The sequence below is a fragment of the Caloenas nicobarica genome, chromosome 10 (genome assembly GCF_036013445.1).
Source record: "Caloenas nicobarica isolate bCalNic1 chromosome 10, bCalNic1.hap1, whole genome shotgun sequence".
NCBI classification, from domain to species: Eukaryota; Metazoa; Chordata; class Aves; order Columbiformes; family Columbidae; genus Caloenas; species Caloenas nicobarica.
This window is the reverse complement of record NC_088254.1, coordinates 6675001-6698848: the sequence shown is the minus strand read 5'-3', so window position 1 is coordinate 6698848 and position 23848 is coordinate 6675001. Positions and strand designations below refer to the sequence as shown.

General features: G+C 42.7%; 1 protein-coding gene across 3 annotated transcripts in view; it reads right to left on the bottom strand.

The window, feature by feature from the left end:
• The window catches only part of RORA (RAR related orphan receptor A), a 375086-nt gene that overhangs the window by 63272 nt on the left and 287966 nt on the right, over nt 1-23848 (bottom strand). Inside the window, exon 1 of one of the 3 annotated variants that reach the window (XM_065641814.1) lies at nt 9672-9760. The exons of the other annotated variants lie outside the window; for them this stretch is intronic. Within the exon in view, the coding sequence (XP_065497886.1) occupies nt 9672-9702 (31 nt within the window). The 5' untranslated portion in view covers nt 9703-9760. Of the gene's footprint in view, nt 1-9671; nt 9761-23848 lie in introns of those variants that run through there. 3 annotated transcript variants of the gene reach the window in all.

Sequence of the window (23848 nt, the reverse complement as noted above, 5' to 3'; positions counted from 1 at the left end):
CTAATATATCTGAATGGATTTAACATAAAGTATCATTACCTAGTCAAGTGTGCATTTCCTCAGTATCTGTGATAATTTTGGCCAGTGCCTGGACTCCAGCAGCGGCCAGAAGCAGTTGCACTGGCAATAGCGTAAAGCCAAGGCAAGCATGTACTGCTGCCTCCCCAGCCCCTCTGCCGGGCTCCAGCAGCTTATCCTCCAGGGACTGCCAGAACTGGCCTCTGCACTACGGTTTTTCATAATCCAGAGTGTATACATAAAATTTTAGATTGACAATACCAAGGTAAATTAAATTACAAAGGTAGTTTCTTCTGTGACAAAACACTGATCAATGTTGGCAGGAAAAGCATGTTACAAAGTGCAAATTCACCACCAGTACATGCTAGAGCTGCCACTTGGAGACATACAAAAGAGTTTCCATTCTGAAACACTTTTGCACAGGTTCTTAAATCAATCGTTAGTCTAGAAATTCTTTGGAGATTTTGCCATTCAGAAGGTCTGTGCTTTAGAGTGACCTTTGTGTTTGGCTATTTTTTCCCTTCTGTAAGTATAAACAGCGCGGTTGAGAGGGAAAACATCAGAAGAAAATCAGAATATTTTGGAACAGCCACAGACAGGAGGGAAGCCTTCCCCATACTGAGCTCTAGGTTTCCAAAACACAACCAGTAATGCTACTGATGCCCCTTCTCCAAGCCAGCTAGTTTAAAGATACACCGTCTGTTTTACACAGAGATTCCATCTAAGCATCCTGTGCAGGATGCAGGAAAGAGGATTTTGATCCTCCTTGAAGAGAACAACAGGAAAATCCCTTCCCTTCCTCAGCTCCCTGGCCTGGCCCAGCAGCAGCCCAGCGTCCTTCCCCGCCGCCGCAGGCGCTGCCGGCCGCTGCTGCTGGCGCTGCTATCGCTGGGGAGCAGCTGGGGAGGCAGGAACGCTCTGGGCCTGTCTTCCTCAGCCATTTAGAAGGCGCCTATGTATATGAGGTTTCTCAAATGAAACATCTCTGGCTCTTTAATTAACCTGTCTGGGGTTTTTTTATTATCTGTTGATACAAGAATCTATCCAGCAGTTATAAACATCTTTATGTACTCAGATTTTAAGCAAATACTTCTTTTAATCCAATAACACGCCCACGGTACAAGAAAAACTCTACCCAAAGCTTTAAACAATACACCTCTGTCAATCTAACAATTGCAGGGAGTGCCACTTCGAAGGAAAACAACACTGAGCATAAGTTGAGCTACTCCAGACCATCACTAACAATCTGCCGGTCTGCGTGGCTGAGGTGATGCTGCAGCAACAGTTGAAAAGCCACCACCAAAACCCTAGAGTGCTCCAGCCTGATGTGCGAGGCCAAACGGTAGTTTCACGTACTTTCGTATTCTCCAAAACACCCAGCATGCAAACATTCCTACAATAAACTAGAAGGAGCTACTCCAAGGGGGAGAAAAACCAGTGGCAATCCACAACAAGCAGTTTTCTGCAGTACAGGAGATGGGTTTATTAATTCCCTAATTGAGCTCCAAGTAATCACTATAGATTTACTAGAAAATGTGTGTTTTCTCACAATAACTACTCTGCCAAAGCAAACACAAAGATGAGCTAATTAATTCAGTGGAATGGAAAAACGCACCCATTATGACTAGCATTACAGTTGATACTGGAAACAGCAGCTACTGCTGCTCCTGTCAACTAGTAGAGCAATTTATACCATTCAAATGTAAGTCAGAATTACAGCATGCAAATGCCTGTGTACAGAAAGGAAATTCCAGATATTCTGATTACCAGGGATCACTTTTCACCAGCTTTCTATCCTCTACCTAGACTAAGGGCTTCAGGCAATGAGCACCAGGGGCTTAGAAAGATTTTATCCTCCTTTTGCGATGAGAAGGTAAATGACACTTCCGGTCATGTCCCACCAGGTGCAGGGCCCAGTAGAGGAGGCTGGACAAGAGAACGCTTCTCTCCTCAGAATTAAGTCAACTCACCATCAGCTCATGTAAGTTTTAGGCATGCTTAACCCACGGCACAGCACCAACTCCTAAGACCCCTGGCAAATAGAAGAGTCAGCACTCACAAGAGGTGTGAATTAAGTGTCATACAAAACCAAGAACTTGATTTCTGATTGGATTGTGTAAATTGTACCAGGTCTTAAACAGCAAGTGATACTTGGAGGAAGGGAGAAAACTGCTGAGCCAATCGTGACTTTCCTGGCGTTTGGGATAAAGTGGTGGAAATGCAGTACCACAAACACGTCTGAGCAGAGCCCTGTCCCCTTTCAAACTGCAGTGGAAACTGAAAACCTGAGGCCCTGCATACGATTCTATCCCTACTGTTACGATTCATCTGTTCTGAAATTACTATATGAAACCAAGACAATTCTGTCCAAAATAAAAGTCAGCTGAAACAAACATGGCTTTCGACTGCATTTCACATGCATGCTACCCAGACTTTTAAGATTATTTAACTAAAGCAGTTCAAAATACCACCCTGCCTTACTTGTGTAATTTGATATATAGAAAACCTCAATGCCTCAGACGCCTCCCTCTTTGCCTCTGGGGTAGAGAGGTCAATGCACCAGCAGAACCGAATACATCAGTTCTCGGTATCTGTGAGAGTTGGGAGCAGAAGCCATGGCCGCACTGCATCCTTCCTCAGGTTTCTCTTTCGTGCGCTTTACAAAATAAGAGCAAGAACAACAAAGTCGTTAGGACTTCAAAAACACTAAACAAACAGCACGTCGCAGAAGCCTGTGTGTGCGAATGGTGAGAGGACCTTCTCCTTATTGTGACAGTGCAGAAAGCATTCTCAACATACCAGATGTGAGCAGAGGTGGCAGGAGGCCCAAGAGTACCCAAGCACCTCTGACGAGCACCACCGAGAGCCGGTGTAAGGCAATCCTGGCACACAGGAACGTGCCTCATTGTACTCTGTCGACCAGACAAATCTCCAGTTTGTGGTCACCTCAGTTTAAAGGAACACTCTGACCAACCCTTTGTCACAGTGCATCTGTCTATGAAAAGATTTAACGTCACTTTTCTACCCCCTCTGCCCTTGAGAATGATCGACTTCTTCTAAAGTGCATAAATAAGGAGTCATGCAGTTGGTTTTACGAAGCACCTTGTCCCAGGATCCAATGACAATAAATAGTACAGTATTTCAAAGAACACAAACATTACACAATAATTACATGGCTGATACCCTATAAGTATGCTGATTTTTCTATTTGCATTATTCAGAAGTGAAGAGGTTAGACTTATTTACATCGAAGTAGCTTTAATTTAGCTTTGAGATGAATGCTCTTAAAATGAAAACTAGGATGATTATACTTCTCTCGACATTGATTTTAGCCTAGATGGCTATGCATGTCGCATGACAAAAGGCCTACAGGCTGGAATCACACAAACAGAAGAGCCACAAGCTCTGGGTCCTGCATCACTCTCCACCACACAGGAAACAAAACAAAACATGCCCTGACATCGTGACCTTACTGAAGTCAACTGCTTAAGCATGGTGGAGCCAGGCTGTACGGAAAGGGCGGCAGCAGTGAGCGCTGCTGAGCTGTGCAAGTTCACACTAAGATGGACTGCACGCAGCTGCATTCAGGAACAGCAGCAAACAAATGGGCTCGGTTTGACGGTGAGAGCAGCAGGCTACCCCCCAACAGTGCTGTGGAACCCCCAGACTTCTTCAGGAGAACTCCTGCACTTGTGAGAGCTTCAAATGTCAGAGATTCACATCAGGCTGCATCTAAAGTGAGCAAGGAGCATTAGCCACCTTGGAGACTGCAACTCAGTGGCTAAGACCAGCTTCAGCTTTGTGCTTCTGAGTAGACAGGACACACACACAAAGCAAGTGGCAGTACGATGCAAGAGGTGCCCTACTGTTCACAACACTGGACTTGGACTTTCCTGGGTATCTGTTTGCTCTCTCCAGTGCACGGATTTGCCCAAGTGTGCCAGTGAGCTCCCTCCTGCCGCGAACCCCCCTCTGGAGAGGGGAACAGCGCGACGGCCCGTGAGTCACCGCTGCCCCGAGTCACTCCCTGGCGTGCTCAACACAAGGTACAGGCAACTGGGAAGCAGCCTGAAACTGCAGCGAGCTTGCCAACCTGTTTTTGCAGAACGTCTTAGCCTAAACGCCTCTAGCAAGAAAAGTGAAAAAAACGTAGGCAAACTGAAGACTCTGTTAACCACAGGCAAGGCTCCCTTTAAAACAGTTTGAAGCATAAGAAAGTTCATCAGACTCCCTAACAAGGCTTTCTGCTTCAACTTTTTGGTTTGTGGGGGAGTTTTTACATCCAACAAGCAGAAAGGTCTGTACTGTGTAGAGTCACCTTTTTCTCATAACATAGCTATTCTAGGAGGACAAAATCTTCTCTTCTCCTGTTAATGTTTGGTGCAAAAAAAACCCAAACCAAAAACCTCAAAAGGGAACAAGAGGTTTAGGAGACTCTTTCTGTACCATTAGTTATGTGCACATCCCTTAGATATCAATCCTCAAGGAAAAGACAAATCACAAAAGGAGAGAACTACTACTTGGTTGATCTCAGGATTTATCAGCTGTAATTGCAAAGTACAGCTCACAGATAAATATAAGGAAGGTGGACATTTAATTTTTTCTCTCATTGCAAATAAAAAACCCCGTAACATTCTGAAATGTATCAAAAGTCCGGCTGTAATAACTAATTCTTGTCATACGCAGTTATTTTGCATACTACTAAAACTTATCTCATGGGAATGCAAAGAAAAAAGTCACAAACACACTGCATGTCAACTTCCTCTAACACTAGATAGAGAATTGCAAAGTCAGACAAAGTATCTACTCAGAAAAGACACAAAGATTTAACAGTTTTGATTTAGTACCTACAGTCAATAAACAAATACACCAGATTAAAAATCTGCTGTGTAGTGAAGATGAAATACTAACAACCCTGCCAGTAATTAGTACATGATAGCGATCATTTCTATATTGCATTGTAGGCAAGAGAAGCAAAAAAGAAGATTTAAAACAGCTTAAGGTTAAAATTGAGTGCTGCATCATCCTAAAAATAACCCCAAACACGCAAGGCTCTCTATAATGCTAAATGAGTACAGAAATCAGATTTTTTCATACACGTTGGGGAAATACTCGATAAAAAGAGGACTCAGTTCTTGACTGAGGTCTCCAGACACTACTCCCTCAACTAATAAATGCCAGTGCAAACGCTCAGCTCCCCATGCCGAGCTCAGGCCATTGCCCTGCATCGCACATGCTGAACCAGTTGCCACCTCCCCTCCTCCACTCACACCAGCTCACTAGACAGAACATGATATTTCGTATTTGTGCAGAGCCCACAGCCCAAGCACCAGCGATGCCTAACCACCCACCTCTGCAGCCTCATCCCCTCAGGGATTTTTTTTAAGGATACAGAAGTCCTTGTGTGGTATCCAAACACCACTTCGGTTTATCCCAATTATTCAGAATCATCCTCGAAGAAATATTTTTAAGATTCTATTGCCAGCCAGCTGGAACGGGGTCATCATTTTAGCTAGCAAAAAGCTGTACGGAAGTTTAAAGAGTTTGATCTAGTGAGATGTTCAGCACCCACAGTTTTCGCTGACTTAAACAGGACGTACAGATTCTCCACACTTGAAAGGAGCGTCCCCAAGTGAGACTTGTACAGAGCGTGCAACCGCCTTTGATTACCACAGAGTGAGACAGAAAGACAGATTTCCTCTTCTTCTACTTACAAATCTTGAGAGTCTTTCAAAGGCCTTGAAAAGCACATTTCAGCAATAAACCTCAAACCAATCTTATCCTGTGAATGTCTTAGGTACAAGTAAGTCATTCAGATCAGTCCTATGAAATTAAAGCAGCAAGAAAGCAGCCTCTCAGCTAGCAATTCCAAAGGCCAGATTCTGTTAATATTTAGTCAACAGAAGTTCTGTACCAAGGCATTTGCTAAATTAGATTTAACTTTCAATAGTGCCACAATAAAGGCAAATTTAAACATACTTCAGTTTAAGAAATAACTTTTTTCAAAAGCTACGACAAGATATTTTTCCATAGGCAGTTATTTACTGGTGAAAAACACAGAGTAATTACCAACGCGCTGGTAGGTTGGTGCCAAGATACATGACAAAACACACGTCAGAAGGTCAGGCTCGACAGACTCAGAAAAGCTCACGCGCAGTAAGCAGTACTGCCTAAATCCCGGGACAGACAGACAGACGGCCAGCCTCAGAGCCACCCGGCCCTGCTGACCCCGGAGCCTGGAGGTGGCTGCAAGCAGAGCGCGCTCCCGCCGGGCACCAAGGGGAATCCTGCTGAGCTGCTCAGCTGCGCGTCGGGTGGTCAGAAAAATACAGTAAGATCCAAAACCCACATGCACTGATAAGGAAACCAGCACAATCTATTTCCTTAAATAGGTATTTTTAAATGATTGAATTTTCATTCAGAGACAATGTCAGTCCAAAGACTCATCAGACTTCCAACCATCCAAGCACAGATCCCCAAAGTGAAAACAAGTTTCCTTCCAACCAAGTAACTATTGATTCTACTCATGTGGTCCAACCTGCACAGATGCAGCTTTGCTGATGTCTGCACAACAAAAGTCAGGATTAGTGGTTCAAATTCTACCTTGATAGTAAATATAGCCAGCAGAAAGAGCTTAGAAAATGTACATCTACTTGCCCATGAATCTCTGTTTACAAATGTCGACATGAAAGACAGTAAAATCATTGCCAGGTTCATTTTTACACTGAATAAACTCATCAGTAAACTGAACCCTTCTGTCCAGGCCTGATGATGATACAAGACATGTACTTCAGCTCTTACCAACACCAGGCCTGATTCACCCCTGTCTCTCTACAAAGTAGGTACCAAAAACCAGTAAAATACCACACTTTTGAATCTAGCTGCCTCTGTCTCACCTCCAGTTACATACTGACATAACAACCGAACCCACATTTCTACTCCACGCAGAGTATTTGCTCACCAATTCATGGCCCTTAGTCCTGTTCTCCTTGAAGTCAACCTTGAAGCTTCTGCCAGTGAAGACTCTCGCAGGAATAGCATCTCCACCAATTAAGGTGCTGGCAAAATTATCGGAGTTCTTTGCAAACTTTTACTGGTAAGTACATAAAGTTGCACTCTCCCTTAAAGCTATCAGCCAGTGAATTGACCTGCATATATTATAAACTGAAAACACAAGGCTTCCTGAATCCTCTACAAAGACTTGCAACAGCTGATATTTTTTAAAAGCCCATCAATCTACAAAACACTTAGTCATTATGAACTTCGACGTTTCACCACTCTGTATTTTCTCAGAAATAGGAAAAAAACCCTCTTTCCTCTCTGCTTGAAACCTGAAACTTACATTTCTTATCATGCAGCCTGTTTTACGGACAAGTCCAGCCACTTCACTGGATAAGTCTGTGTTCCAGCTATGGATGTGCTGACAGCCGGGTAAAATCCTTACTCATTCAAATCTGCATACACTCTGAAAGTCTGAGCATTTTTCAAAAGCAAAGAAAGCATGTTTTCAAGAACATTATGTTGCATGAAAAATACAACAACTTACAATTTAATTTCACGTGGTATCAATGCGGGGTACCTAAATATCAACAGGAAATAAATTTATACTCTTCTTTTTCATTTTTTTTTTTTTAAAAAAGGAAATCTGTATAATCCTATATTCTCCTGATCAGAAGCCCCAAAATATACCACTACAGCACCAAGAGTCAATAAAACATTGAATTCACCTACACATTTTACAGTCTTCCCTTGTGTCTTTGATCTTATATAAAACTGCATTCCCTGTGCTACTGGTCTACTTCTCTCAAATCACAATATTGGATTGTGGATCTACTATTTCATGGCAATCAGAGGTCACATTAAGGCACATTTCCTCCAGCTGAACCCTGTCCAGCAAATTAGAAAAAGGATAAGAAAACAAGAAAGCTTTCTAATGCACTAGAAAATTAAGTACTACGAAACATGAATGAAGTGTACCACAGAAGTATTCTGTAAAAAGTACAAAGACCTAAGTATTTGTGTAATACAGCCATCAGGAATTACACTTTAAAACCTGGGCTCCGCCAAGACTTTACATCAGTGTGGAAATTGGTTTAAATGAAACTCCCAAGAGAGTGAAAAAAATATTTCCAAGTTGAGTTGCTGCAAATCATCTGCCTACTCTTTTACAACACAACCTTAAGTCTCTCTCCAGAAGCATACAAAGCAATTATATCCTCCAATTTTAAAAAATTTTGTACTTTTTTTTAAAGAAGTATTTGATCTCATAATTCTAACAGGCTAAGGGATATACTGAAAAACTGTCTCATCACAATACATAGGATTCTAAGGGACTGCTAAAACATCCATATAGTTCACACTTTACAAAATGCATTTCCTTTTGTTACAGATGCAAACATTTGAATCAACCTAATTACATTTTCTTGCCAAATACATTCAGCATGGCTAATCATTAATGAATATAGTGCTTTTCTTTTTATTCACACAGGCTTCTCTCCAAGAAGGAAAGGAAGCCTAGTAATTGAAAATTACCGAGCCTCAAACACTATGGTGCTAGTGATGCATATTACCTACTGCTCTTGTGAAGTGGGGAAAAAAAAAAGGAAACAGTTTCTAGTTGTAGAAGGATTAATTCTTCTTTTTCAAGTTTTTTTTTTTTTTAAAGGAAAATTTAACTACAAAATCCATTAAAATATTTTAAATGGTACAGATTTAGTATTTTAGTGGGGGCATTAAATTCAAATATCAGCAGTAGCACTCTTTAGATTACTATGAAAAAATATCCTGTTTAAATAAAACAATATGTTTAGAGTTTGGGCTTTTTTTAAACAACTATGACTTTTAAAATGCTGCAATGCAAAGTTCTGCTGTGCACCTTATTTTATTAAGAAACGTGGCATACTGAAGACATATCTCTGAAGTTTTGATTTCTCATCAAAAACTTCATTTGACTCTCCTCACTCTGACATCACCCCTCATTAAGGACTCGGATAAGCAAGCAGAAAAAACTTCAGGTTAAAAAAAAAAATCTCTCTAAGTAGCTCTAGTTTTTCCCTTTGTCCCAAAGCCTTTTAGAAGCGAGCAGCTACCTCTAAGGATGGCATTTGAGCCCCATCGGCTACCTACAGGATGCTGCACGTTCTTTTCCCCTTCGCTCGAAACAGATTTTACAGTACGTATTTTCTGCAAGGGTTTGTAGAGAGATCCGACAGCTCATCCGCGCTTTATGCAACTCCAACCGCGTCTAATCATAACCTTTCCCTTCGAAAAGCCGCACCGGCAGATAAGCTCTCAGCCTCTAACTTGTAAGCGGCCGTGTAAAGTGCAGCGGCTCCGCGCGGTTACGGCTCCGCGGGGCTCCCGCGGCCGACTGCACCGCAACACGGGGCAGCGCCGGGCAGGAGCGAGCCGCCCCGTCCCTCCGAGAGCTCCTCGAAACCTGCCCCTGCTCCAGAGGCCGCCCGGCCGGCTCCCCGCACCGGCAGCGCCGCTCCCCGGCCCCGGGCTCCCGCAGGCCGCTCCGCACCGGCGGGACGCGGAGCGGCGGCACCGGCGCTCGGAGGAGAGAGGCCGCGGAGCCCCGTAACTCCAGCCGGCTCGGGCTCCCCGCTTCTCCGCGGCACGGCGCGGCGGCTCCCGCGGGCTGCGCCTACCTTTCATCGCGGCGAGCACAAAACACATCATTTGTCAGGGGCGAAGCGGCGGGGAGGGGAGCGGAGCGCGGCGGGCAGGGAGGCGGGCAGGGCCCTCGGCGTCAACCACCGCCGCCTCAGCAGCAGCAGCCGCCGCCGCCTGCCAGCGGAGAGCCGCGCCGCCCCGCCATCCCCCGGCCCATATGAGGCTCCATGTGACCCGCTGACATCAGGCCAGCCCCGGCCCCCCGCCTTGTTTACACCGCTCGCTCCCTCCCCGCCCCTGCCGAGCCGATGGGCGGCCGGTCACGGGGCGAGCCCGGCCCGGCAGCACCGCCCCCGCCGGCCCGCGGCCTCTCTCTGCCGCAGCGCCCGTGAGCGGGTCCCGCCGCGGCCCCGGGCAGGCGCAGGTGCCGGGCGGCCCCGGCCCGCGGGGGAACGGCTCCGCAACTCGCCCCGGGCCGGCCGGCGCGGGCCGCTTGGGCAACCGCGCGCGCAGCAACCGGGCTTGGCGGAAGGGAGACGCCTGGAACAGCGGGGCTGGGGGCCGGGGCCGTCCCGGCAGCCACATGCGTAACGGGGCGGGCGGTAACGACCATCGCTTCTGAAAGGCCCGCTACCGGCAGCAGCATCGTGTTTCCCCGTTCGTCCCGGTCCTCTGTTCAAATTCACCTTTTTTTTTTTCTCCTTTCCCCTGAAGGAAAAGTGTTGTTTTAAGTAAAAAATAACCTTATTGAAGCTACACGTTGGCGTGACTATACACTTCATAGTCGTTCACTTGATCAAGCAGAACAGCATTTACATTTTAAATGTCTCGTGATGAGTTCATAGTCTCTTAGGATTTACTTGGAATGGATAAAGCATTATACCACTGCTAAACGTATTTTCATATACTCTCCAGCATCAGCTATCGCTGTACTGATGAAGTTTTGCATCACTGATATATACACAGCCATGCTACAAGAGGGATAGCACAAGACTGAACATGAAAAAAATCCAACCTATAAAAAAAGAAAACAACCAAATACCACTTTGGTGAAAATTACATTACCAAACCCAATGTTTTTTCCAATTCCTGTCTTAGCCACTGGAAGAGAGTGTCACAAAATAGAAAACTGCAGAAAAGCATTGATACATTACAAGCTATTTAATAGGGGACAGTACAAAATGTCATAATAATTTAACCAGAACTATAAGCATTTAATGAAAATAAGACAAGGAAAAATAGATAAGCAGAAGCCAGAGGAAGCATCTTAATATGTGAAACAAAGCCCTATATGTAGAAAGAGGCCTTATGAGATGAGGACACTGAAACAATCTGTCATTAAATGGCCTCTAATAGCTAATTCTTACCTATTTCTTTAATGAGTTCTTAATACAGTATATTATTTAAACGTGATTAGAAGCTATCCAGGTGTACTTATCATTTATCAGCCTAGTCATTCAAGTTCCATTAATGCAAAATACTGTTTTAAATCTTCCTTATTTAAAAATATTCCAAGAGCTAATCTGGTACAGTATTGTAAATTTAGCAGATATCTTCGGCATAAAGTTTCTGATCCGGGTTGGTCATTTTTACTTATACGAAGCCATTCCTACCAATAGCACTACATAGGTTTGCGTTCACGGAGCTTAACCCGCAGCACATGTTTTAAAGTTGTAACGTACTGAACAGAAGCCTTACGGAACACCCTGGACTGAACCAAATACCACTAACAGTGGTATTGGTCGTGGTACAAAAGGAGCTGGGGACACTTCATCTCAAAGAAGTCCCACCCCAGTTTCTAATTCTGTAAATTAAAAATAATCAATTCTGCTTGCTCAGGAGCGCAGAGCTCTTTGGAACCTGGAAAATGCTGCTTTTACACGTGGGCCAGCTGCTGCTGTGGAATTTAGATGCAGTCAGAAAAAATGCAGCACACGCAAGAGAAAATAATTACATCTTAGTATATTGTAATGTGGAGTTAGATCACTGTAAACGTTTCGCTCTGACACAGCAAGTAATGTCAGACCTGTGGCTTGAAAAATGTCACAGTCCATTAGCACTAGTTGTCTTGTCAGACATTTAACCTTAAGGTACGCAGCATTACATTATTACTGATCTGTATTTGTTTCCAGTTCAACTGAAATGCGACTGGTAATCTGGAATGACATCTAATGCGCTAAACGGCTTCAATAATAAGCAGGCGACACAGATTTTTGCATGCTTACAAATGCCTTACAACAGTTGCTTCATAAAATTGTAGAAGATTTTTCATTAGACATTTTAAGTGAGAGCATGCTTAAAATAGCCTATTATTAGTTATTGATATCCCATCTACAACGCATCCACTTGCACTTCAGTTTTCTGTCTTGGTTTGACCTCATTATGAAAATTAAATTCAAAATCCATTTCCTCCCAATTTACCAAACTATCGCAGTACTGAAAGTCTCACTCGCGTTCAGACACCATATAAATTACAACGCAAAGACAATGTGCCAGTCAAATAATACTTAGCTCAGTATTACAGTTTACTTGACACTCAGTTGCTCTCACTGGTGTATACAGCAGGGTTTCATCTGACTTCTATGAACGCTTCCTATTTTCCAGAAGCTTCTACTCTATTGTGCTTGTTACTTAAGCATTTAATAAATACCTGTAAAACACTGCAAGACTGCATAGTCTTCATAAGAGTGAGGAACTACACCTCAGGTTACACGCAATTCTTTCCTCAATTTCTGCATCCAAAGACCTCTTGGAGGTGTCGAATCTATGTAACCAATGGTTCAGATTAACTAGCAGCCTGCAAAGTACGCACACAGCGCGTGTTCATCCTTTGTGCCACCCCTTCTTCAGAAAAGACAGCAGTCGGTTCCAGAGGGACGGCTGGGCCTGCTGCTTGACATCCAAGTCACCATTGCTCCCACTTATGTACATGGCCCGAAACGTGGGTAGTTCCAAAACTGCACCCCCCCTTGTCCAGAATGCAGCCATCTCGGCGACGCGGGCACTTGCCGTTGAGGCTCAGCGCTGGTGGGGAGCAGGCCGCGCGGTGCCCGCACCGGCCTGGCCGCCCGCCATCGGGGCGCCGTGCCTGGCACCCGGCGGCGGGCAGCGGCTCGCCGGGAGGTGCGGGGTGCTCCTCCTCGTGGTAGACCGCTCGTCAACCTGCCGGCACTGCCAGGGGGCCCGGAGGATGCGAGATGCGCTCCTGCCCTTTCACAACAGATGAGAGTCAAGGCAGTTGCACTCCCGCCTGCCTTTGATGTCCCAGTCTCAAGGCCCGTGACAACTGGGGGAAGCGGTAAGCACCAAGGATCTGCTACAGCATAAACTTAAATTCTAACCACAGGCAAACATCCAGGAACTGTGAACGTTAGATCGCTAGTTTAAAGACGTTAGCACACTGTGTAACCTTATCAGGTATTGTTCTGTGTTGTACCGATATAGAAGATGTTCAACTTGTTAGCCTAACCACAAGCCTCCACAACAATTGGAGGGAAACAACTGTTTCTAGCAACCTTTTCACCTCTGCTAGGCAAAAGAAAAACACCTGATAAATTGCTAACAAAGAAAGGGAAAATGCCTATGATGGATATTAGCATTAGTAACTGGCAAACCCGTATTTAACTGTGTATTCTAAGCAGAGGACAGAAAATATTGGAAAGCTCTCCTCCATAAACCTACTGAGCAAAGTAACAAATTCAGCTTCCAAGATGAACCAATAACTACCTACTCTGAACTACTTGTTCAAAGACATCCCCAAACAGAAATAGTTTAAATGCAACTAATTAAAGAAGGATGTTTGTGTTGTCCTAACCTGGAAAAAGAGTGGAGAGCATTTCTGCAGACTGTTGTGTCATGTGTTGCATTCTCGCCTAGGTGAAGCTGCATGGTTAGGCCTTAATTCAGGAAAAATTTTGAGACCTCCTTATCACTAAAGTGTAACATTTGACAAATAAATAGAGGGTGTAACCACCATCTTCCTTCAGTATATAGCACGGAGAAAAAAATGCTCTTAAAAGAAGAAAATGTGTCATGTAATAACCCCCTGCCCGAAGGAGGTATAACCACACAGGGTTGTTATGAAGCTGAAGTTGTCAAACCACTAGGAGGTACAGCATTTACCCACTGCTCTGCCACTGTCACATATGCAACTGCATGCAAATCCTCTTGCAGAGAAATGACTGCATGCTGCATTCAACCATGGAGATGAAAACTTTACTTATTGGAAAAGAAATGCAATATAAAAACATTTCAGTAAGGAGTCCAGAGCCTCCATATTTTCAGTTTTAGCAGAGACAGCTTCTTCACTTCATAAAACGACCTAGAGCTAAGTTTTCCACATATGTTTTTGCTTTAAGAAAAAGGGCTTAGACTGTCAGTATAAATTTACATAACCCATGCATATTTTTAATTGTTTTTCTGAAGTTTTCATATGCTTTTAATGAAAGAAGTTCTTTAAAATGTTTAGGAAATCTGGTATTGATTCAAACAGACAGCAGTAACATTTAGAAACGTTCAAGTATTTTTCAGTACTTCAAACAGCTACGGAAAATTCATTTCTTATCAACATTTTAATAGCTCCTCTGAGGAGTTAAACCCTGCCCAGAGAAGGTGACAGCAGCTACCTGTTAAATGGGAAAAAGCAGGTGGCATTGAAAGCAAAGCCTTTCTCCAGTTGCAACCCAAACACGTGTCCTAACATCAGGTGAAGCATTCAGCTCCCAGATCATATTAGGGGTGCAGCTCCAGGTGCAACAAGAGTTCAAAACACCAAACTAAGTTCCAAGCATTGGAAAGGTGCGCTGTTGCCTTTTTGGCTTCTTACACAGCAATAATCATATGTGAAACCACGCAGGTGCAGCAGTCACAGCTGCCTCCTTTACCCAATACATCCAAAACAAAGCATAGGAAAACTGCAGCTCTGAATAATTTTAAAAATACAAATCACAATTCTGTCCACCCTTATTGACAATCACTTTTTTCTAAAGGGGTTTCTAAATGGTATACGCAGCACCCACAAGAAGAAAATTGTTACTTAACACATTTCCCCCTCTAGATTTAGTGGTATTTTAATCCTCACTTATTTCTAGCCCTCCAAGTAGTACATTGTTGAAGATGAATCTAACTGAGGTTGTCCTCATTAAGTTGCCTCTCTTTATCTATTTAAAACTGCTACTATGCTGACCCTGCAATCATACCATTTTGCTTCAGACAAAACGCCTTCCTAAATTCTTGCTGAGGAGGTGTGCTTTCGTGCAGCATGGGCCTGCAGCTATACATCTTAATCATGCCATTTTATAAACTACCCCACAACTTCCAATTAAGCACATTGCTATCCACAACTGTTGAACCAGTTGCTGTGCTTTGCCAAACAGCTGCTACAGTTCTGTACCTGGTGAACAGAAGTACAAGTGGGTTCTGGATGAAAAGGAAATCTAAAGTCATTATTATCAGCTAGGTATGCTGTTGGCAGTAAAAGATTTTAAAGATCTATTTTACTGGATTGTCACCCTGTTTCCTCTAACCTTGAAATCCCTTGAAAGGATATCATATTTGTTTCTTTTCAAAACGTAACAGCAGCATGCTTTGGAATTAAAGTGATTAGAAAGATGAGATTATGGCCAATTAATCATCTGCCACCAACTGCAAGATTACAAGGTTATCAAGAGATAGATCAAACTCGACTTAGTAGCATCCCTCTTTTCTGCACACCTAAAATGGGGTTATGGAGTGACTGGTATTAGATTACTGATCATGCTGCAACTGCTGAATCCGTGTTTGTTCTTGGAGAGATTCTCGTCTACATAGTTTAGAAGTTGTCTTAAGTCACATGATCAAATCTTTCTACAGTGTCCTAACATTAATGCTGCCAAAAAGCAGGAATTGTTTGAAAGCTGTTAGAGGTCTTTATCATGCTCAGGCTACTTTTGACCAGTGTTGCTTGCCAAAAACTGCAGCTGTGTATTGCTCAGCATATCCCTTTTGGTGTGGAAAAGTCAATGGATGGTGTAAAACCTACTGTTGAGATGATTGTCAGTAGCACAAAGAACAGCGAGATACTGGTTATCCTCGAAGAAGCAATTGTTAGACCCTTGTTTAAGGATCATCATCACGCAATCATTCTTCGGCATAAACATGTGCTCCAAAGAACCACCTTTCCCCGTAAACCTACTCAAAGAGAGTCATGTTGTTTGTAGTGAAACTTCTTCAACATATTTTGGAATCTTCAAAAGTCCATTTGCTCCTTCTTATCAGCTTGATGTTTGGGGATCAGTAGTGCAGAAATCGCACTTGTGAAGTTGCTCCATTAACACTGAGCGTCCTGCTGGTGACAAACGAAAACAGACGCCTGGATGCAGAGATACTGGCTGTCAACTGTGCAGGTGCTGGTGCCTTTTGGAGGCCTGCTGAGAGTGGACAGAATTGTCTAAGCGCTCTGGTCCCATTCTGAAAAACACCTTAGCAGTATTGGAAAAGTTCTTACTTGTCTAAAAAGCCTTTGGCCTGTAGCCCTTTTAATCAGTTTTATGGGCAACAACAGAGTTTCACAAAGCATTAGGTCCAGTTCCCAAAATGTAGTGCCTACAATCATTTGCAGAAGAACTGCACTGCTCACGGGGATGCCCTGTTTACGTGCATTCCCACAGGAAAGGAAAATGAGAACTAAAAAAGAATCCTCCAAACCTTCTTGCGTCCCCCAGCAAATTTATGACTAGCCTGACCATTGGCTTCAGGCCTACAGCCAGTTATATACCAGGGATAAGTAATAGGTTATTTTCCTGAAGCATATTGATCGAATGGTGGTGTTCTGTTTCTTTAATCCCTGGCTTTGTCTTTCTGCCCTCTTCTGAATCATCAGGGACGGCCAAGGCAGGAGAAAGGGCAGCAGTGAGCAGTGCGTGAGATGAAGCGAGGAAGACTCGGAATCTTCCTCACGAACGTGTCTGGCCAGATGAGGTGTCAGGGAGGAACCTAGTGGGTTCCTGGCCTTTTCCTGAGGAATAGTTCAACAGTCAAGATGATATGGGCATATCCCAGTGGATCCTCTGCCCTCCATGTGCCTAGGGCATTAATAGCCCTTTAGCCTCTCTTATTTCCTCTCTTCTTGTGGGACACGCTCTAATGTGCTGACAAACAGAATGCTTCAGCTGTGCTTAAGAATAACCAGAGAAGTGTAATAAGCTGCGGTCTGCAAAATTGTCCCTGCTGCCTGTAAACTCCTGAACCCCTGTCTAGAGCACAGCTGCCAGAGAACAATGGAAGCAGTCTCATGTATGGAACTCCAGGTAAGGAGGAAGATGTTTCTGCTGTTGAATTTGCCCTGTAGCCACTTGCAGATTAAGCAAAATTAACCTGAGGGAAACTCTGAGCATGCCAACATTTAAACTATTTCAGGTCATGCCCAGTGTCAAAACTCCCTCTTACACTACAGGAGACGAGCAAGAAATTTTCCCTATTTTCAAGAACGTGATTAAGAATGTGAGCTTTAGTAGGACAAACAAGCTGTGCTGGGCATTCAGAGAACTAATAGGGAAATTATTTTTCTTTCATGGAAAACAGAAGCATCTGTCCAGTCAAGCAAACCAAGCGATGATTCTGCATTATGAAATACTGTTTTTATAACTATTGACATTTCAGTCAGTAGTGCCACATGTCAATACTGGTTTTATTGCTCACATTTAAAGCACAGCTTTCAGGACAGGATTCATCTAAGCTGACGTTGTCTGATCAGCAACATATTTCCTGCTCCCATGAACATATACATTATTTATACAGCTTTGCACTGGAGAGTATTTGTGCTACTATGAGAAAAATTTTAAGATCTGGCATGTTTTCTATGTTGCAATGCAAAATAGAAGCTTAGAACCACACATGCTTCCTAAGACAATTAAAGCTCCATGTGAGGCCTCTCTCCAGAATTAGTCTGCAAAACACAGCTTACATGGGCTTCTGAGCCTGCCCGGCTCCTCTTTTCCAGCATAGTACTTAACAGAGAGGTCCTAAATACTGCACGTATTGCATTCTCTCCAGTTCCTCCTCTGATAAATACTGAGCTCCAGAACAGAAATATTGGCAAATCTAACATACCCTCTGATGACGTACTAGTAAATTGCTGTTAATTTCTCCCATTTTTCACTTCTTGGTAGTCTGACAGTAGCCAACAACCTGCTAGTTTGGGTTTTTTTTTTTTACAGATCAAATGCTATTTTTCTAATGAAACTTCAGAGCCACTCCAGCAGCCTTCACTCCAGATGTCCTCCCCCACAGCACCATTACATTCTTAAAATTATCAAAGAAAATTCATTACTTCTGATGCTGTTAGTGAAAAATAAATGGCAGCGATTATGGCATTTAAGCCTTCAGCTTTAAGGATAACATAGACTGTAATGATCCATTTTCAAAAGTCAATACAGCCTCAACTATTGTACTTGAAACAAAATACTGCATACCTACTTAGAGTGAGAAATAAACGATGATACTGTTGTTCCTCGGCATGAAATGCATACAGATAATTCTTTTGCATAATTCTGATTATCAGACACGATAAAGTGACACTTTTGAAGGACATTGGACTTTAGTAGAAGAAAAAGAAGATGATTCACTCACAAAGATAATTATCTGAGAGCATTGTTTTACTGATAATCACCAGTTTCAGTGGAGAACACCTGCACAGTACTGTCTTTTTACTTTAAAAGGGGGAGAGCAGTATTCTAAGCTGATTAATTTGATTACAAAGCAGAGCATATAGAGCAGACCACCTATAGGAAATGATCTATTGCTTCATATAAAACCTGGTTTTATAACCTGCATTTGTATTAGATTAGCTTGAGATAGCATTTTTTTATCCTATTTAGATACCAAAACAGGTAAAGGATTTATAAACCTTCTCATTTTCTTACTAATTTAATCTGAGCTACTACCACTTGCTTGATAAGAATAACTTAAAATGCATAATTTCAAAGCCATTAGCATACACCCGTCTTACAGAAAAGAAACCACCAAGCATTTTTCACTTAGGCACATCATTTCTGATTATTTCAATTCAATTTTAAAGGATCTTTGACAGGGCTACTGAAAGGCTTGTCAAAGAACAGGGAAACATTATGACATCCTTTCCCCATGTTCCTTTCCAGAGCATGAAATATGAGGGACATTTCTAATAGAATCAAGCCTAATTTAAGACTCCGTTAATCTTTACTTTAAGGTTGCTATAGCTGGGGAGGTTACCTCTAGCACATGACAGCTGTTCTTCAGTGCACATCTGCACTCAGGTTCTAACACATACCACCCCCCCTAGTTATTAAAATACAAACTGCTTGACTCCAAAGCAAATATATTGCAAGCATGTACTTTACAAGCTGCAATGAGCAGAGATACTTGAATTTCAATACAGATCGTTGGGGGTTTTTTTAAGTGTCCAACGATTTAAAAAAAAAAAAAGGTATCTGCTGCTTTTAATCATTCTATTCATTTTTAGCTGAAGGACAAAGAGCATTTTCTCTTACTTACATTTTGGGAAACTGCTTCCCCAAAATGGTACTTTTGGTATTTTAAGAGAGTAATTTATCTGCTCTCTAGCATGAACAACTGAAATTGACTTGTATTTTCAGTTCAAGTGCATCATCAGAGCTGCTACACTTTACATCTGTTCAACAAACCTATTACAATTACGCAATCCACAAGAAGTTGCACAACAGCCACAGGTAAGGTGCACCGCCCACAGCGGGCCAGGCCTCGCCTCCTGTACACACCTGAGCCGTCCTGCTGAAACCACTGAGGTCGCTCGCGCTTTTGGGACAAACAGCACTGATCAGTGTGTTGGAGCTCTGCTCTTCCAGGGACTGCGTTTAAAAGAACCGAATGTCCTGCAATAGCTGGGACAAAGGAGTTAACTGTCAAGCGAAACTGAGGCGCACGAGCTGGGATATGATGCAATGAAAAAGGAGATACGCGCCAAAGAATGAAAAACTCAAGAAAATAATGACTAAAAGAAACGGGAGGTATATTAATAAAAAGTGAAAAACAAAAAAGGCTGTACAAGATCGAGATATGTTAAGTTTCTCTATGTCATCACCAGAATTACAGCAGCACGTACCTCTCCAATTCAGCGATGTAAGACAGAGTGACAGACTGCCCACTGCTGAGGTACGGCCAGATGAGGGATGGAAACAAGCGCTTGTGCAGATGGCTAAATGGCTGCAACATGCTGAATGAACAGATGACACTATTTTTTAACAAATCTGAGAGGAATGGAAGCTGGATCACTTCTAACAGAAGAACTGAAGAAAACTTCAACAGGATGCAAAGAAGAAGTGAAGTTCAGAGATATTGCTGAGTTCCACACCAAAATGCTGAGGGGAGAAGTTTCTGAAGCACTGCGAGAGATAGTCAAGACAATACAAAATGGACAGAAATTGCTATCAAATAAATGGAAGCAGAACTACCAGTGTGAAACTGCTAAAGTAAGGTAACCATTTTACACACCATTTTACCCAGAAAATCACCATCATTTTTTCTTTACAAGTTTCTGCTTAATTATTTTGAAAAATCATACAGAAGAGATGTATGGCAAAAATCAAAGGGTATTCTGATAGAAGCAATTACTTAAAGATTCTATTTTCCTGTAGCATGTTTCTGAACAATACGGAACACTGCACAACTTTTTCTGAGCATCAGTTTTGAGAGAATAAGAAAATACAGCATTTTTTGTGACAGCTTCTTGACTCTCCTCAGTAACTGATACATCTGCTATATTTCCATCCAGTATTGAAGTGAAAAGGAGACAAGCGGCAAATGGGAGCTGGTGCTAAGAGAACCCTGAAATCTCTGTACTCAAAATCAAGTGTACTACAGGAGAACTCACCAATGCACAGGACAGAAGAGACATTTCCAAAAACTAGCCAGTTTATGCAGTCACCCTCAGAGTTTGGAACGTGTCAGTGCCCGTGGTAAAGCCAGCCTGCTAACGCTGCAGTATGCTACAGATGCAATAGCAAGGGTCTCTAGAGCCTGCTGTTAGGGCCAGCCTATTAAGTGACGGTAACTGTGTTTGATTTTGGAAGTGGGCATTTTTCTAGAATACAAGGAAGGGAAACAGAGGTAATTGAGTCCTCAGTATCTTTGCATGCTTATAAAGTCAGGGTCTTGAAGTCCTCTGGGAAAATGAGAGAAAATGCACACATGACTGACCTCTGGGGACTCCTAAAGATCTCCGAGGAGAACGGTTTAGAGAAGGGAGGAGTAACCGCTCCTGGGGTTTAGGTGCCTTGTGTTCCGCTCAGGGCTGCAAGCCACTTTGTTCAGAAGGCATGATCTCCTCAAAAGAGCCTCCAAAGAGAGCCCCGTGGACCCTCCCAACCCACCTCAAGCCTTCAGATGTGCACTGACCTCTTACAGGAAAGATGCACCATTCCAAAGCCCTAGATCTTTATTTCTTTGTACTTAATCTTGCCTTCTCTTTTGTTTCTCGGTGGATGTTAGCCTTGCCACACAGCATTCAAAGCTACACAAAAACATATATTCTGTGTTAGACTTTTTCGTCTAAGGCTGGTAACTCTGCAAAGAGTAATATGCATAGTTTCATAGGGAAATGAATGCATTATTTTTGCCTTCACAAACTCTAGCCCTTCTTCTTTACTTGTCTAGTGATTCCAAACTGAAAACATGCCAAAGCATTGCAACATAAATGCTTCATTGGTTTTGTCAACCAAATAAGAAAACAAATGTTTTCAAGCAATCATTACATTTAAATTAAGCCTGTAAAACATTTAACAGTATTAAGACAGAAATAATACACTGAAATTTTGTATGGTGAAATTGAACAGAAAAAAATTATAAAGCCTATATAAAAAAAGACACGGATTTCCTGACATAAGTACTAAGTCTCAAATCTGGCCCTCAAATCCACGCAGGATCTACCTGTACAAAAGAGGCAGCAGCTGGGGTTCACACGGGGGTTTCGGCCGGCACTGCAACAGTAGGCAGGGCTGCCATTTCCCTAAGTGAAAAAGAGGCTATCTTTGTGAAGAGAAAATCAGAATATGTTTTGCACTGCTATACCAAATCCTCAGGTCTGATATAACTTTAGAGGCGTATCACAAATACTTTGTGAACATTAATGATCATACAGCAAAGGCAAAAATCACTATGCTTGTAGGCATCTTAGGTGAAAACTTTCAGGTGGTTCATTACAGATACTACTTCTTTAAAGGCTCAAATACTTTTTTTCACTACTTGCAGTGCTGATTCAAGTTATTTCACACCCAGCCATCTAACTCCTTTTTGCTTTCATTTTCTTGTGAAAATAGGGAGCAACCTAAGGAAGCATGAGCTTCGCTTTAGTTGCTTCCACCAGTACCACGATAATGTCTCAGTTTGTAATTATTTCATATACCATGATACTGAGTAGGATAAAATAATCCAAAATTATGAGATAACGTTCTGCCACATTTCAAGTGCTTGTTGCTGGAGATGTGACAGATTACTGATGTGATCCAAAACCCTGCAAAGACATAAAAACAAACTTAAAAGACACTAATAGCATGAGCAACCAAATGCCTGTATGCTTCTTACTCTGCTAAGTAAAGTGAAAAATCTCACGAGAGATAGGCCTAATTGTTGTCCAAACTGATGGAAATTAAGAAATAAATAGGGAAGGGCTGGCAAAGGCAACGCGATACTACCAATGAGTGTTTAAGCAGAGTTAGGATTAGGGATACAGCAATACTGCAGTATCTTGGTGTTCACACTACTATTATAGAAAAATCAAGCCAAACACAACTAGGACACATTAGAAAGCATCACCTTGCCTCTTCAAAGGATATTATTAGTTTACTTCCAGGTTATTATTTTTCCCCTTATCACTAGCACCCGTCAATATTAGTATGGATATTGTTATTCTTTGTGGCAATTCTGAGTTTTGCTCAAGGGGACTGGCAGGAGTGGCGTGTTGTGGTCCCTCCCGTTAGCGGGAGGCCGCGCTGGGCGCACGTGCCGCAGGGTGAGGCGGCCCTGCCTGCACAGCACTCGTGCACCTGAGCCACGCTCCCCCCAGCGCTGTGCTTGTGGCCGCGGGGTTTGCAGGGAAGTGATGTTCAAGCTCACTACTCAAAAGGCACAGGCGCAAATGAGAGACAGGGTTGTCACTGACAATGCCTGATTTCTTCAGGTCTCCCACTAACTGAGTTACCATTTCTGAACTGGGATTACTAAATTAGGGGAGTTTTCCTCCATATCGGTGAAACCAATTCCCTGCTGTCTGTCTAATGGTTCACGTTTAGGTGATACAGACAGGAACGAAGGCCTCCGTTCTCTAAGTCTGATAACAAATGTGGTGGTGTCTTGACAGAACGGGAAGCTTTTCAAAATTAGAAGAGGCAACAGAGAAAACAAAAGCTTCACATCACATTATTCTAGAAAGTTTGAAAAACACTAGTTTTTTGAGCAGTATATATTTCCTGATCATTTCTCCTGATTTCTAGACTGCATGGGTAAATATGGGCCCTCATTTCCTGTCTCAGTGAGCATATTTTGTTCAAATACAAGTATGATAAAATAGTTTAAGGACTAAGACTTGAGATCAAAAACTCAGCAATGGGGCTTATAATGTGTTTCATAAGGTGTCAGATGGCCTGTAATGGAACATTTGGAGTAGAATTCAAATAGACCCGAGGTTGTAAGAGTTACTCAACAGCGAGTTAATGAGAGTACTCCTTTATAAAATGAAGGAATACAGAGTGCTTTTATTGAACCATAGCTTTTTTGAAAAGCTTTTACTATGGAAACCAACTTCTGTAAGAAGATCCAGAATAGAAGGGAAACCACAGGTATGGTGTCTGAACCAGCCTTGTGACCAGGGAAACAAGAATTTTAAAGCCCGGTGGTAGGGGGTGATTGGATAGGAAGATAAAAATCCTTGTTCAACAAAAGCAACGTCTGGTATCCTATCTTGAAGACTGCAGTTTTTAATGATAAAGAGCAAGCTGTTACACTCCTCCTCTATATGCACTTCCCTGGCTTGAGAATATTTCATTAAAGAGGATTTTTAAAAAGACTTAGCCATTTAGAGTGGTTTTTCACTCATCACAGGCAATCGTAAGCTCTACTGATCATTTGCCGAGGTGACCTCCCTATAGAGAAGTGCTGAAAACAACATTATAGAGACTAAAAGGTTCCACCTAGGGATGCCTGGATCAGCCATTGGGCACAGAAA